This window comes from Palaemon carinicauda, chromosome 7, assembly GCF_036898095.1.
Source record: "Palaemon carinicauda isolate YSFRI2023 chromosome 7, ASM3689809v2, whole genome shotgun sequence".
NCBI classification, from domain to species: domain Eukaryota; kingdom Metazoa; phylum Arthropoda; class Malacostraca; order Decapoda; family Palaemonidae; genus Palaemon; species Palaemon carinicauda.
The window spans coordinates 27,638,533-27,655,679 of record NC_090731.1 but is presented as its reverse complement, the minus strand read 5'-3'; the positions used below and the strand labels follow the sequence as shown (position 1 = coordinate 27,655,679).

General features: G+C 39.8%; 1 protein-coding gene across 2 annotated transcripts in view; it reads right to left on the bottom strand.

The window, feature by feature from the left end:
- Window positions 1–17,147, bottom strand: part of LOC137643905 (muskelin-like) — a 148,386-nt gene that overhangs the window by 23,591 nt on the left and 107,648 nt on the right. Inside the window, exons 12-13 of one of the 2 annotated variants that reach the window (XM_068376655.1) lie at window positions 1,147–1,344; window positions 464–577 (exon numbers count right to left, since the gene is read on the bottom strand). In XM_068376655.1, the coding sequence (XP_068232756.1) occupies window positions 464–577; window positions 1,147–1,344 (312 nt within the window). The remainder of the gene's footprint in view (window positions 1–463; window positions 578–1,146; window positions 1,345–17,147) is intronic. The other variant, XM_068376656.1, reaches the window with a different exon arrangement.

Genomic DNA, 17,147 nt, shown 5'->3' with positions numbered 1-17,147 from the left:
TATAAGAAAATTTATTCGGAAAGTTGATAGAATCCTAAAAGAACAAAATAAAAGTTTTTTTGACTAACTAACCTAAGTTGTTACTGTTCAAGCTTGATCCATCAATTTAAAAGCATTCTAATTATTTCAAATTTGTGTGAAAAGATCAATGTAATTATCTTTTTGATTACAGGATGACAACTGAGGAATTTTTTCTCCATTGAAAGCACTGCAAGTGCATTTAGTCTTTCTGAATTTATAGTGCTTTCTAGAAAGGCATTTAGCATTGAAAAGCAGCATTTTGCCTCTGATATACTCATAGGAATTATCAAGCAAACCGAAAAAATTGTAAAATGAAAAAAAAAATAAATAAAATAGAATAGCTGGAAGTATGATGATAATCTGATTGTACACTTTATCACATTCCAGAATATGATGCATGGTTTTCTAGCACAACATAAGTGGAGTGAACAAAAATAACTACCTTACACAAACACGCCAAGGACAGCACTGCGGGAGTGACAGTGCTCTCTCTCTCTCTCAGACTGGTGTGCATCTTCCTATGTGTGCATACACATGACAGCCAAGCACCCTGGAACTGTGAAGTGCACAGATCCATACAAAGAATTTTGTATTTTTATTCTAAACTGAAAGATGGTTACTGACATAATGCTGAATATATATTGTACAGGTAAAAAGAAAGAATGAAAGAAAAAAAATCCCTATATTGAATGTTATCAATAATATCAAGTGAAAATAGGAAGTACTGCAGTTCCACAGTGCCTATACACGAGCCGCCACTGCTGTATTTATTTAACAATATGGTATAATAAAAATAAAAATATAGTGCAAGCCAAATAAATCTTTTAGATTATGCAATCCTCTAACATGCAAAGATCAAGGTTACATATTTATCTAATATAGAGCTAATAATACACTCTGATAATAAGCTAATATAATCATTGTTACATAATATCTAGTAATAATATCACAACTACACAGTGCATCATATGATTTTTCTTGAATGGCAAAATTTTACTGCAATCAACAAAACGCAATCTTTGTAATGAATCTACGTTTTATTAATAACTTATTATATAAGACAAATAAATTTGATATTTTCCAGACTTTGTTCTATACTCATACAAAAAGGTCAGATTTACTTACCGATAGGACATGGATTTCATTTAGTTGAGAATCTATAGTAGCTTTTTGCGTAAAACCTGCAGAAGGAACAGACGCAGAATCTTTTCGTGTTCCATCACTTATGTACGTAACAGTGTCAGAGTCTACATTATAGGTGAAAAAGTCAGTTAAATATTCTTTATTCCTTTGTCCAGCCAAAATGTAAAGTTGACGACTTCCCTGCAAAAAATAATGGTACTGTATCAACAAGCATTATTATTTCTACTGACAAAGTTTACAAAGACCAAGTCATAGGTACTATATAGACTCTTCATAACCTCAAAAGATTTTCTCATACAATGGGGAGAAAAAATACAGAAAAAAGGCATGATTGGAGAAGCTAGACAGGTTAGTCAGAACAGAGAAAACAGAACGGAAGAAAAGAGGACAGAAAGCAATGCAAATTGAGGTTTGAGGGATACTGGAAAAAATATTTTTTCTTATTATTTTCATACTGTCTTCTGAATAATTATGTGCTATTAATTCTAAGGTACAAACTTTACAACCCTATAATAATAATACAAAACAATAAAAATTATCTCTCTAATTGCCATGTACTTCTCACCTCCTGGGGGACTGTTATACCACCACCTACCTACCATGTCCCGAAAGGTAAAAGGAGGAAAGAGGGTCCAACATAAACACCAACAAAGATTGTGATTAAGTCTAAATATTACGAAACTGAAAAGATTTAACATAGTACAGTAATCTTCCATACACTGAAATAAATGAAAGTACTGTAACTAATTTTAGTATAGTGACCCCTCGCTACTTCAAAGTCCAACTATCGTGGATTCACAAATTCGTGGACATTTTAATATACTGTACTGTATATATATGAAAAATATATGGCGGATTTTCAGGAAAATGCTAGAAAAATTACAATATATCAAAACCCTAAAATTTCTCATTAAATCCATTAAAATATTATTTTTAAATAGTATTTCCTCGTCTAGGAACAACAAAGCAAGCATAAAATAGCAAAAAACATATATTTGAACTTGTAATTCAAATGACAAAAAAAAAAGAACCATCTGGGATGCGATATCCATATACTGTAGTACCATGTCCGGTTCTTGGAAGAACACAATGTGTACCATCTTGGCGATGAAGTGCGGTGTAAGAGGGGCTGTGATTAATACTTTGACGGATGCTCAGATCCCAATCCCACAGCATCTCCCCCTTGTCTCTATCTCGCAGCCACTTTGCTTCAAGGTTTCTCGCCGAGTGGTTTACTTTATGCTGTGCTGTGCATGTTTTTTGTGGTTTCTTTGTGTTGAACTTCTCTTCAATTTTAAGCCCCCACCCCAATGGCTCCCAAGCATGCTGCTTCTTCCAAGGCTAGTACTGAACCTAAACACAAAAGAAGAATGATGACGATCGTTGAGAAGGTGAAATTTCTGGATATGTTGAAGGAAGGGAGAACATGTGCGGCAGTGGCCCGCCAGTTTGGCATGAACGAATCCACCATTCGCTACACCAAGATGGATGAGGCTAACATTAGAAAGATGGTGGCCATCACCTTTAATAAGTCGACGAAGAGAGTGGTTACGGCTTGTAATAAACCGATCGTCCACATAGAAGCTGCTCTGGTCGTATGGATAGCCGACTGTTGAAGGAAGAACATAACCTTGGATATGAACATTATCCAAACATGGTGAGGCTGCTTCAACTGATACGATCGCTGGATATAAGCCCAAACAATTTTTAATATGGACAAGACAGGCTTGTTTTGGAAAAGAATCCTGTTACGAACTTTCCTGTTCAAAGAGGAAGCAAAGGCCTCTGGCTTTAAAGCCCACAAGGAACGTGTGACCATCGAGATGTATGGCACTGGTGCATGATTTTCATTAAAGCCAGGGCTTATTTACTAGTATAAAACCCAAATGGCTTTAAAAAACAAAAAATAGAATCTGCTACCCATACACTGGATCAATCCAAAGGCTTGGAGAACGAAGATGCTGACCTCCGACTGGTTCCACCAGTTCTAACCTGCAAGTCAAGGTGTATCTATCAGAGAAGGGCTGGCCATTCAAAATCATACTCTTTATGGATAACACTGGTGGCCATGCTACTGTTCTATCATATGATGGGGTTCAGATTGAATTCCTGCCGCCCAACACAACATCCCTTATTCAGACAATGGAACAGGGGATTATCAGGGCATTCAAGGCCCTATACAAGAGGAATACACTGGTAAACCTGGTTGCTTCCGTGCATGCTGCCTAAGACAATGAAGATTTCAACTTGAAGGCATACACAATTGCTATGTGCCTCCAAAATATCCAAAAGGCATTGCAAGAAATGAAGCCTGCCACCATTAAAGCCAGCTGGAAAAAGTTGTGGCCCAAGGTTGTTTACGAAGACAAAGGATTTACATCTGCCGAAATCCATCACTCCACAGTACAGAAAGCTGTGCAGTTGGCTGCGATCATTGGAGGTGAGTACTCTGCAGACATGACCACAGGAGATGTTGACGAATTACCAGACTGCCATTCCCAGCTGCTAACCAATGCAGACCTTGAAAACTTGATGAACTTGACAAGTGAGGAAGAAGAAACAGCAAGAAATGGAAGAAGTTGTCAACCAAACTGACTGGACTTTGGAACAGCTTGCCAAGCTCTGCAACCTAACTACTACTATGGTTACACCTCCTGAGGAAGTGGAAGAGGCATCCCAGGAAATCCCACAGCCGTCTGAAGAGACGTAAAATACAATCATCAGCTGCGCAGTAAAAGTCACCATCACCTTCATCGTCGTCATTTTTACTGAGCAGCAAATTAATCACCATCATCATTCAAGTTTAACTTCAACTTCTTTTATGGTGAGTACAGTAACAATCTTTATTCTTTTTAATCTTAAGTGTTACTGTACGGTATTACATGCAATAAAGTACAGGTACTTTGCTATACAGTGAACCCTCGCTACTTCGCGGTTCGACCATCGCGGATTCACCACTTCGCGGATTTTTTCCATAACCCATATATATACAGTAATATATATATATATATATATATATATATATATATATATATATATATATATATATATATATATATATATATATATATATATATATATATATATATATATATATATATATATGTATGCATGTATTTATGTACAGTGAACCCTCGCTACTTCGCGGTTCGACCATCGCGGATTCACCATTTCGCGGATTTTTTTCATAACCCATGTATATACATATATCGCGGATTTTCCAGAAATATCGAAAATACCGCGGTGACCGATGGTGCGAGATTGGAGAAAGTAAGGAAAATTGAATCGTGATTGATTTTCAATATAAATGAAACTTTGAGGAGCAACAAAGATATCATTTGTTAGAGAGATAGAGTGAGGTAAGGAATGGGAGGTAGTGAAAAGTAGCCCACAGAGAGAGAGAGAGAGAGAGAGAGAGAGAGAGAGAGAGAGAGAGAGAGAGAGAGAGAGAGAGAGAGAGAGAGAGAGAGAGGTTTAAATGTAATAAACAAAAAAATTTGATAGGTTATAACACATTGATGCTTATGTAATATCAACTGTATACTGTAGACGGTTTGAATAAGTTAAGAAATGGTATAAATGATACTTTGTTAGTGTATTCGTACATACTCAAGAGCGGCAGCTAGATGACAGCTGATCTAATCACAGCCAAAAGTAAAAAAAAAAGAAGTCAACAATACTCGATTTTTAAAACAAACCCGAAATTTAAAAACAAAAGTACACGCTTTCTTAATGTGCAATTAATTATTTAAAGAGTGGCAATTTTCTAGAATAAAATGATATTTCCCAAAAAATAGTGGTTGCTGATGAAATCGGATGCCGTATTTTTAGCTATGATTGAAATGGATGTAGACTCGGCCTAATTATTTCGTTTCGTATTTAATTGACACTAAGAAAACTAATTTTAGTTTCTTCATCTAAATGTAAGTATTGTATAACATGAAGAGAGAGAGAGAGAGAGAGAGAGAGAGAGAGAGAGAGAGAGAGAGAGAGAGAGAGAGAGAGAGAGAGAGAGAGATCCGCTGTTGTACTCAAATGGCGTGTTTTTGTTTCGTGAGAATTTCATCGCCACGACTTTAACAACAACATACTGTACTGAACTTTACAGTATTATACAGACTACTGTAATATGATAAAGTAAAATATTTGTAATCTATCTTATATGAAATGGGGCTATTTTTTTTTTCTTTTAAATTTACATTTACGTATGTAAAACAACTCTCTCTCTCTCTCTCTCTCTCTCTCTCTCTCTCTCTCTCTCTCTCTCTCTCTCTCTCTCTCTCTCTCTTTCGTAGATTGTTTTCCTGCTTTGCTACGTATGTATAATTTTATATAGATACGGTAAATAATATTTGTAATAACATATTTTATTAAAGCTTTTACTGTAATATCATTATTTATCACTTTCATCATGCGCGTTAAATTCCTTAGTTTGTTTACTGAGCGTACTTTATGACGCCGTCGTTTCAGGTGGCGTCATAAAGAAAAACATTTCATTTGGAAGTCCTAAGAAAAATTAAGTAAAACATTGGTAATAACCAAATCAACATACTGTACTGAATAATCAATATAATCGATGCAGAAACTAACCTATACACAGATGTGTAAATGCGTTTGTTTCTTCATTATAATCAGAGATAAACGTAAACAAAACATTGGTTGCCATTTTTTATCGTGCTTTTTGGCGTGTTTAGGAAACGCATTGTATAAAGTCACCCTTAATATTTGTGCCTGTTTTAGTTTAGGGTACGTTAGTACGTACATGCATCAAGTGTTCTGTACATTAAAGGGTATTTTGTTAACAGTACTACGTACAAGGGAAGGTTTTAAAAGTCTGAATATACATGTTAAATAAATAGGTAAATATGGTGTCACTACTTCGCGGATTTTCACCTATCGCGGCCGGGTCTGGAACCTGTCTACCGCGATAAACGAGGGTTCACTTTATATGTCCATCCATCCATATACCAAAGGCACTTCCCCCAATTTTGGGGGGTAGCCGACATCAACAAGAACAAAACAAAAAAGGGGACCTCTACTCTTTATGTTCCTCCAGCCTAACCAGGGACTCAGCCGAGTTCAGCTGGTACTGCTAGGGTGCCACAGCCCAACCTCCCACATTTCCACCACAGATGAAGCTTCATACTGCTGAGTCCCCTACTGCTGCTACCTCCGCGGTCATCTAAGGCACCAGAGGAAGCAGCAGGGCCTACCGGAACTGCGTCACAATCGCTCGCCATTCATTCCTATTTCTAGCACGCTCTCTTGCCTCTCTCACATCTATCCTCCTATCACCCAGAGCTTTCTTCACACCATCCATCCACCCAAACCTTGGCCTTCCTCTTGTACTTCTCCCATCAACTCTTGCATTCATCACCTTCTTTAGCAGACAGCCATTCTCCATTCTCTCAACATGGCCAAACCACCTCAACACATTCATATCCACTCTAGCCGCTAACTCATTTCTTACACCCGTTCTCACCCTCACCACCTCCACCACCCTATCTACTCGAGATACACCAGCCATACTCCTCAGACACTTCATCTCAAACACATTCAATTTCTGTCTCTCCATCACTTTCATTCCCCACAACTCCGATCCATACATCACAGTTGGCACAATCACTTTCTCATATAGAACTCTCTTTACATTCATGCCCAACCCTCTATTTTTTACTACTCCCTTAACTGTCCCCAACACTTTGCAACCTTCATTCACTCTCTGACGTACATCTGCTTCCACTCCACCATTTGCTGCAACAACAGACCCCAAGTACTTAAACTGATCCACCTCCTCAAGTAACTCTCCATTCAACATGACATTCAACCTTGCACCACCTTCCCTTCTCGTACATCTCATAACCTTACTCTTACCCACATTAACTCTCAACTTCCTTCTCTCACACACCCTTCCAAATTCTGTCACTAGTCGGTCAAGCTTCTCTTCTGTGTCTGCTACCAGTACAGTATCATCCGCAAACAACAACTGATTTACCTCCCATTCATGATCATTCTCGTCTACCAGTTTTAATCCTCGTCCAAGCACTCGAGCATTCACCTCTCTCACCACTCCATCAACATACAAGTTAAACAACCACGGCGACATCACACATCCCTGTCTCAGCCCCACTCTCACCGGAAACCAATCGCTCACTTCATTTCCTATTCTAACACATGCTTTACTACCTTTGTAGAAACTTTTCACTGCTTGCAACAACCTTCCACCAACTCCATATAACCTCATCACATTCCACATTGCTTCCCTATCAACTCTATCATATGCTTTCTCCAGATCCATAAACGCAACATACACCTCCTTACCTTTTGCTAAATATTTCTCGCATATCTGCCTAACTGTAAAAATCTGATTCATACAACCCCTACCTCTTCTAAAACCCCCCTGTACTTCCCAGATTGCATTCTCTGTTTTATCCTTAATCCTATTAATCAGTACTCTACCATACACTTTTCCAACTACACTCAACAAACTAATACCTCTTGAATTACAACACTTATGCACATCTCCCTTACCCTTATATAGTGGTACAATACATGCACAGACCCAATCTACTGGTACCATTGACAACACAAAACACACATTAAACAATCTCACCAACCATTCAATTACAGGCACACCCCCTTCCTTCAACATCTCAGCTTTCACACCATCCATACCAGATGCTTTTCCTACTCTTGTTTCATCTAGTGCTCTCCTCACTTCCTCTATTGTAATCTCTCTCTCATTCTCATCTCCCATCACTGGCACCTCAACACCTGAAACAGCAATAATCTCTGCCTCCCTATCATCCTCAACATTCAGCAAACTTTCAAAATATTCCGCCCACCTTTTCCTTGCCTCCTCTCCTTTTAATAACATTCCATTTCCATCTTTCACTGTCTCTTCAATTCTTGTGCCGGCCTTTCTTACTCTCTTCACTTCTTTCCAAAACTTCTTCTTATTCTCTTCATATGACTGACCCAGTCCCTGACCCCACCTCAGGTCAGCTGCCCTCTTTGCCTCACGTACCTTGCGCTTTACTTCCACCTTTTTCTCTCTATATTTTTCATACTTCTCTATACTATTACTCTGCAGCCATTCTTCAAAAGCCCTCTTTTTCTCTTCCACTTTTACCTTCACTCCTTCATTCCACCATTCACTGCCCTTCCTCATGCTGCCTCCAACAACCTTCTTGCCACATACATCACTTGCAATCCCAACAAAATTTTCTTTTGCTAACTTCCACTCCTCCTCTAAATTACCAGTTTCTCTTACTCTCACCTCGTCATATGCCATTTTCAACCTTTCCTGATATTTACTTTTTACCCCAGGTTTTATTAGCTCTTCAACCCTCACTAGCTCCCTTTTACATCCACCTACTCTATTCCCCCACTCTTGCTACAACCAATTTTCCTTCCACCAAAAAATGATCAGACATACCGTTAGCCATACCCCTAAACACGTGCATGTCTTTCAATCTTCCAAACATTCTTTTAGTTATCAACACATAATCCATTAATGCCCTTTCTACTACTCTTCCATTTGCCACTCTTACCCATGTATACTTATTTTTATCTTTCTTCTTAAAAAAGCTAGCACTTATTACCATCTCTTGTTCAACACACATATCTACCAGTCTCTCACCACTCTCATTTTCACCTGGTACGCCATACTTCCCAATGACACCTTCTACCTCTCCAGCACCCACTCTAGCATTTAAATCACCCATAACAACTACATAATTCCTTCTACCCAGTCCTTCTACACACCTAGTTAATTCATTCCAAAACTCATTCCGCTCTTCTTCACTTTTCTCACTACCTGGCCCATACGCACTGACAAACGCCCAACATTCCCTACCCAACCTAACCCTTACCCACATTAACCTAGATGATATCTCCTTCCATTCCACTACTTTACCTGTCATCCATTCACTCAGCAATAAAGCCACACCTTCTCTCGCTCTTCCCCTTTCAATCCCAGACAGTCTACCAGACATTTCACCAAACATCACTTCACCCTTTCCTTTCATCTTTGTCTCACACAAGGCCAATACATCCATCCTTCTACTTCTAAACATACTTCCAATCTCACATCTTTTACTCTCTATCGTACTACATCCACGCACATTCAAACACCCCAAAACTAGAGTGCGGGGAGCAGTCACTCTCCCCCCAGCTCCATCTCTTTGTTGCTGTCTCACAGGATACTTTTACAGGAGAGGGGGTTCCTAGCCCCCTCGTCCCGTCCCTTTTAGTCGCCTCTTACGACACGCAGGGATAACGTTGGCGCTATTCTAATTGTTTTATGCCCCCGAGGCCACATGTATGTATGTATATATGTAGGTATGTATATGTGTATACATATATATATATATATATATATATATATATATATATATATATATATATATATATATATATATATATATATATATATATATATATATATACACACACACACACACACACACACACACACATATATATATATATATATATATATATATATATATATATATATATATATATATATATATATATATATATATATATATATATATCTAAAGTAGGAAGATGTGATGTAGTTCTAAGGGAAAAGTATGAGAAATATGTCTGGGTAATAAGCAAAGCTCTACCTCCAGTTTGTTTCTTCATTATGATCAGAGATAAACATAAACAAAACATTGGTTGCCATTTTTTATCATGCTTTTTAGCGTGTTTAGGAAACGCATGATATAAAATCGCCTTTAATATTTGTGCATGTTTTAGTTTAGGGTACTGAAGTACATGCATTAAGTGTTCTGTACATTAAAGGGTAGTTTGTTAACAGTACTACGTACAAGGGAAGGTTTTAAAAGTCTGAATATACATGTTGAATAAATAGGTAAATATGGTGTCACTACTTCGCGGATTTTCACCTATCGCGGCCGCGTCTGGAACCTATCTACCGTGATAAACGAGGGTTCACTGTACAGTACAGTAACCTCTCTACTGTATGGTAAACTTATATATAGCTTACTACTGTTATTTAGCCCTTGTCATATAGTACTGTTAACTTACCTACTGATTTCATGTTGCTTAAAAGTTGTCCCTGTTATTAATAGAGTAGAGAGCAAGTTGTTAACAGTACAGGGAGGGTTCAAAAAAGTCCAACTACATGTTAAATAATTAAACAAATATGGTGTCTGTACTTCCCGGAAATTCAATTACCACGAAAAACGAGGGATCACTGAATACATAAAAGCATTATAAAAATATTAGTTATAGTGTGTAATAAAGAACAGAGGATATAGAATAAAATTATAGATTTTACTGCTCACCATCCAATTTCTAAGTTTCCCATATTCTTTTGAAGACAGAGAAATTATATTTTCATAATAAAATAAATCTTTTAACATACTTATCCGCTGGTTATATAAGAATGGCTATAGTCCCTGGACGCCCGGCAGAAATTTAAAACTCATGGCAATCGCAGATATGCCAGGTGTAAACTAGCGCCCTCACGGTAGATAGGCCAATCTATTCCAACCAATTCAGACCTTCCATGCCCCTTGGTCTCTAGAGGGGAGGAGGGTGGGATTATAAGTTATATAACCAGCAGGTAAGTATGTTCAAAAATTTATTTTATGAAAATATAATTTTTAAACAAAAAACTTACCCGCTGGTTATATAAGAATGGCTGATTGACACCCTTGGTGGCGGGTCAGAGACAGCAACATAATTGGAAATTCACTTAAGAGTTAAATATAACAAACTTAAGAGGTTCGTACCTGATAAGGAAGCTGACTTCAATGGTTCTCTGCTTCATTCTGTCTGCTATTCTTTTGAGATCCAGCGGTCCACCCAGGGGGCTGAAGATCTCTAGGAGCTGTCAAACGGTGCAATAACAGGACCTCAACTAATACCCTTGTTCCGGGCACTCTCAAGGAACATAATGACCACCTGACTAAATCAAAAATTGCGGAAGATTGTCGACCAATCTTCACGTACAATCATAAAAACATATATAAAAGTTCCAAGAGGAGAACAGGGGTACTAGGGATTGGGGGAAACGTAGTGGTGGATCCTTCACCTACTACTGCACTCGTTGCTACGAATGATCCCAAATAGTAGCAGTCCTCATAAAGAGTCTGGATACGGTATAAGTAATGCGAGGCAAATACAGGTTACTCCTTCAAAAGGCTGTATGTACGATGCTTTGCAGAGAACAGTTTTGTTTAAAAGCTACAGAAGTTACCACAGCTCTAACTTCATGAGTCTTTACTCTTTAGACAGCTTAAGGTTTGCCTCACCACAGTGTGAGTGAGCCTTTCTAATTAAAGTCTATAAGAAATGATAGGGCGTTTTAGACATAGGTAGCGCAGGCTTCTTGAATGCGCACCAAAGAGCCTCTTAATTGTCTCTTAACTCCTTTAGTCCTATTCAGATAAAACTTCATCGCTTTAACAGGACAAAAAACTCTCTTCAACTCTTCAAACACCATATCCGAGAGAATAGTGATCTCGAAAGAAGTAGGCCATGGATGAGAAGGACGTTGTTTATGACCAATAATACAAGTTGCAAGGAGCATATGGGTTATCCGTTTCTGAAGCCCATATTCTTGCTAAAAGAGTGAACTTCACTGACTCTCAGCTGTTGCCAGACTTACTGAGAAAAAGTCTTCAAAGTCAGATCTTAAAAAGAAGCCGAGTGTAAAGGCTCGAATCTGTCACTCATGCGGAACTTTAAAACAATCTCTAAATTTCAGGCTGGTGAATCTTGCTGGCGCTTCTTAGCCATCTCAAACGATCTGAGAAGATCTTGAAGGTCTTTATTTGATAGATCCAATTTCCTGCATCTGAAGACAGCTGCCAGCATACTCCTGTACCCCTTGATGGTCGAGGAGGAAAAAATGTGCTTTCTTCTAAGATCTAAGAAGAAATCGGCCATTTGTGTTACAGAGGTACTAAATGAAAAAACTGATTTAACTCTACACCACTCCCTAAAACCTCCTATTTGGACTGCAAAACCTTGAGGTAAAAGTCCTTTGTACTAGCGATAGCCTTAGCTGCCTCCTTCGAAAAACCCTCTAGATCTTAGGGGTTGTCCGAAAGACTGAAGGCAGCCAGACCTAAAGCTTGGTGGTTTAAAATAAGACGTTCGCGATCCTGACGCTGGGAAACGGTCCGATCGCATGCGTCCAGCATGGGCACAGCATGAGTCCAGTATGGTTCCAGCATGTTGCATATGCCCAATATGCCGTGAGGGGGAGTCAAGATCTATACCGTCTCCCGAAACGCGTTCAGATCGCTTGCAAGGAGCCAATATCGAAGCTAGGCTTGTTGAAAAGTAGCATCAACAAAGTGAACCTCATGCTGTGAGGTTAAGACCTGATCGTGTGTAACCAGCGAGTGTTCAACATGCTTTAAGTCAATAGCTTGACGCGAGGGAGCGTTAGCTGCGTGGCCAAAGAGTCACGAAGGAGAGACAACAACTTGTCTATACTGCTGTGAGAACAAGTCTTGACTGTATGCGTCCAGCATGCGACCAGATTGCCGCATGCGTTTGCATTGCCGTAAGGTGTCAGCGTGCTGTATGCGTTCACCTTGCCATGAGGTATCAGCGCGCTGTCTGCGTCCCGCCTGTTGCAAATCTATAGCAACAGTCTCGCGTCCGGTCAGTGGCGCAAAGAAGCAACTGTTTGTCTATCATGACGTGGGGACAAAACCTGACTGACCTCGTCCAGCATATGTCCAGGCTGACGCATGCGTCTAGGTTGCAATGGGATTTCGGATTGATCAGTTTGCCGTGAGCTGCCCGCGTGTAGCATGCGTCCGCATGAGCGGTAGTCGCGGGTCCGACAGAACGCGAAGGTGAGACAACTTGTTGAAAGGATAATTTTGACAGTCAGAGTAGAGCATACGACCAGACTGGCGTCTGCGTCTGCCTTGAGGTAGAGACCAGATTGGCGTCTGTGTCTGCCGTGAGGGAGAGACCAGACTGCCACATGCGTCCGCCCTAACGCTTGCCGCAACGCGAGCTGATCGCTGCGAGGGAGCGTTGCTGAGTATCGGAGAACTACGCTATCTGATTCTATCGGAAGACCGTTTTCTTGGTCTATTACTGCCCTTAGATTCTACTAGGTGAAATTTTTCCGCCCGAGAATCGTAAGCATCAAATAGAGATGAAATTGACCTCTTTAGCTCAGACATAACAGACACTTGCGGGGCACCGTGTGCGCTAACTCAAGCGTGAGCGATCGCTGTGAGGGATCATCAACCGTAGTCGCGTGACCGACATGGGAAAGTCCTTATGACATTTCCAGCGCGCCTTCTGCGCGACCTGAACGTACCTAATGCTGCGAGATATCGTCAACAGTAGTCGGGTGGTCACCAGAGGAAAGTACTAGACATTCCCCCAATCTGGGGGAGGAGAAGAAGCGTGAACAGAAGTAAACTGAGCACCTTTTACCCAGATGAACTACGTGTCTTACGCGATTTTTGTTGCTGACACGTCGCCTTCTTCCGAAAAGAAGACCTCCGGCGAACATCAGTTACTGCAGGATAGGTTATCAGGAGACATACGACTCATGAAAGGTCTTGAACGCATTGGTTGGTGTCAACCAAGTCTAGGTTTAGCGTCCTTCGACGAGGACGAACGCTTTCTTACCGGAAAATGTGTAAGATTCCAGAGGAAGAGTTATGTTTGTATGCGACTTGTCTAACTTCTGCCTCTCTCGTGGAAGAAAACATGCTCGATTGCTTCCAGCCTAAGCATCGCGACACGCCTGCTGCGAGGGTAAGTCCTGTTCGCGTGCGTTCATGACGAGTAACTTCTTGGTCTAGCAGGAAGGGAAAATGTAAAACGCCAGCCTCGTCAGGGAACTGCGTCCTATTACGCAGAAATATGTCACAAGATCCGTGATGCCATAGCGATGATGAACTGATCGCTTCAAGACATTCAAATCTCGCTCTGCTTAAGAGATTACGTCACATGGTTGTGACATCACAATTCGTCAATCGAAGGCGAAGAAAACACTTTTACTTCGTCATTCCAAAGTCGAGAGCGAACGTCTTGGAATGCATCGACAGGATCGGTCGGTGGAACATACATTTAGCAAACAAGGTCTGCGATATACCTTAGCTTTCTGACATTCCTTCTCCCAGGGGTTGAGAAGTATGGAAGAGGTGTCGAGCTAGGAGTAAGACGGACACAAACGAACACATCCTCCAGTGCACTGTGTTAGGTTTACGAGCCACTGAACATTTGCATTTTTAACTATATCACATTAAATCATAAAAGATCTGCCCGTTGAGAGAGATATACTCTTACGCTCTTTTCTCATAAAGGCCCTAATGCACTTCCTGCTGTTGCAGCTGAAGGTGCTGCTGCACCAACCTCTACAGTTAGGTTTGTTATGTTTCATTGAGGACGCGTTATTGCACTGCCCTATTAGCACTGTCTCTTTGCGCTGTTACTCTTCTGAGAACGATTTAATGCTAATTTATTTATTTTCTTATTTCCTCACGGAGCCATCTTTCCCTATTGGACCCCTTTGGCTTAAGCATCTTGCTTTTTCAACTAGGGTTGTAGCCTGGCTAGTTATAATAATAAAATAATAAACAAACACCTTTGACGCACCTAGCGAAAAACTCTTAAGTCTGAACGAGGAGCAGCAGGTACAAAATAAAAGGGAAACTTTTCAGAAAAAAACTTTGAGTTTCTGAAAGTCACTCCTACAAGTCTCTATCCTAGGTAGAGAAGTCTTGTTTCCTAGGAGTCAACTCCTTAAGATTCTGAATTCTGACCTCAATGCTTTAGAGGATTTAATTCTAACTCTCCCAATCAAGAATTAGTCCAGCAGGCCTTGGTCTGAGAACATATCTTTCTAGTTAAGATTTATTTATTAATATAGCGCCTGGCGCAACAATGTTCCAACGCTAGACGTTCATGGTCATGTAGACATCAAATTATATTGTCATGGGTTGCATAGTGTCTGGCTGACGCTGACGCTCCGCCCCGCGACCGCCTTGACGAGATGCATCCACCTTCTCCCGCCGTTGAAAATTGCGGCTGGTAGGTCGCCTGTGCGACAACGCGTCATCACCGACCGGAATTAGCAGGTCGCCTGTGCAACAACGCATCAAAACCGGATTCATGACACCCAACCGCACTGCCAACGGCAGACTGATAAGACAGCATAAACGAAGATAGTTGCTGTTTCATGTCTAACAGCAAAGACCAATTAGGATCAATCTTAAACGACGCGTGTGCAGCATCTTCAAACACGAACCCGCCTTCTTCGTCGTTTCCATAGCACTCCCCACTTTCGGGAAACGAACACCCGTCTGGTGGAAGCAGCGGCGGCCCCGCGTCCGCATCTGACTGACACTGACACTGCATGTACCGTAACACACGAAGAATGTTTCTAATTTTGTTTTCAGCTTCGCGCCTGATGCGCGTCATCGCTTAATGTTAGAAAACACATTTACCTCGCCTTACCTACAGCGAGGGAGAGCGCTCTGGGGATCAACAGAAACCGCTCGAGGGGACTTCTGTTCGGGTCTTACAAGACGATAAACGCCAGGCTACGCCTCTCGACTTTACTTCTCCCCTGGGTCCGGGAGCTTGAAAGAAGTCTAATGCTAGGATAACGACAGGTCCGAACAGAAGCACCCTCCACTGAATTGAATAAAATTCACTGCATTAATCTAGCACTAAAAATTTGCATTTTACTCTTTGGAAAAATTATATTTTCATAATTGTTTAAAAAACCAAAGTATACACACTCTCAAACAAAATGACCCCCGTAGAGAGAGACTTACTATTCTGTCAAGGGTTTGAATGGGAATGCAAAAGTCACTGAATCCCATATAAATACAACAACATATTAAATATAAAATATTAACATATTACCTGAATAGATATAGGAAAAGAATATATCTATATATTAAAACCAACCCTTATATTACGGGGTTCCAATAAAAGGCGAATTATCTCCAGTGACAATTGGAACATCTATAATTATTATACGAAAAATTTTAGTATTCCAAAAACCAACAAGTAAACAATGATACACAGAATCGTGAGCTATATCGATTGTAAAGAATACTACGTCGTATAAACATTAACTGAATCTCTGACTAAAGAAAAATACTAAAAGGACCAATTAATTGCAAAATAACATGTTTCTTTAATCTAGTACAACTTAAAACTTGAGTTTGTAAGAAGAATGTACAATTCATAAAAATCGATACAAAGAGAAATTGTGATATCGTAACGATAGACTGAAAACTGCGTAGCATAAATAAACTGAACGCTAGTTAATCTTGAAAACAGATTGAAGATTATCCAAAGAAAACCTATTAAAAGGACAAAAATTTTCTTAAAATAACATACAGTAATCCTTTAAATTTATAACTTAATTTATAACTTAATACAGTACTCCGTAAGAAAGTATTCACTTATCATTCTTTGTAAAAAGCAAGTCAGACTTTAGCTTACGTCATATGGCTGTGACGTCATAGATGAGGCGAGATGTTTACATATCGCCATTATGCTTTCGTTAGCTTTAAAATAGGTTGAAAAATTCCTAATCCTACTTTTTAAGTTATAAACACGTGATCACAGATCAATAAAACCAAATAAGCGAATGCCAGAACCCGAAAATAGGAGTACATCACCAAAATACTGCTAAAATCCAGGGTAATCACGAGTGAATTCCAATTGTTGTTGCCAGTGAAAGCGGCAGAGAATGTCTGAATTGGTTGGAATAGTTTGGCCTATCTACCGTGAGGGCGCTAGTGTACAACTGGCATATCTGCGATTGCCACGAGTTTTGAATTTCTGCCGGGCGTCCAGGGACTATAGCCATTCTTATATAACCAGGGAGTAAGTTTTCTGTTTAAAAAGGAGTTGTTATTGCATCATCTTTTCTGCTTGCTAGCAAAACTACAAGCAAAACTGTTGCCGAGAATACAATCAACTAAAAATTTCAGATTTTC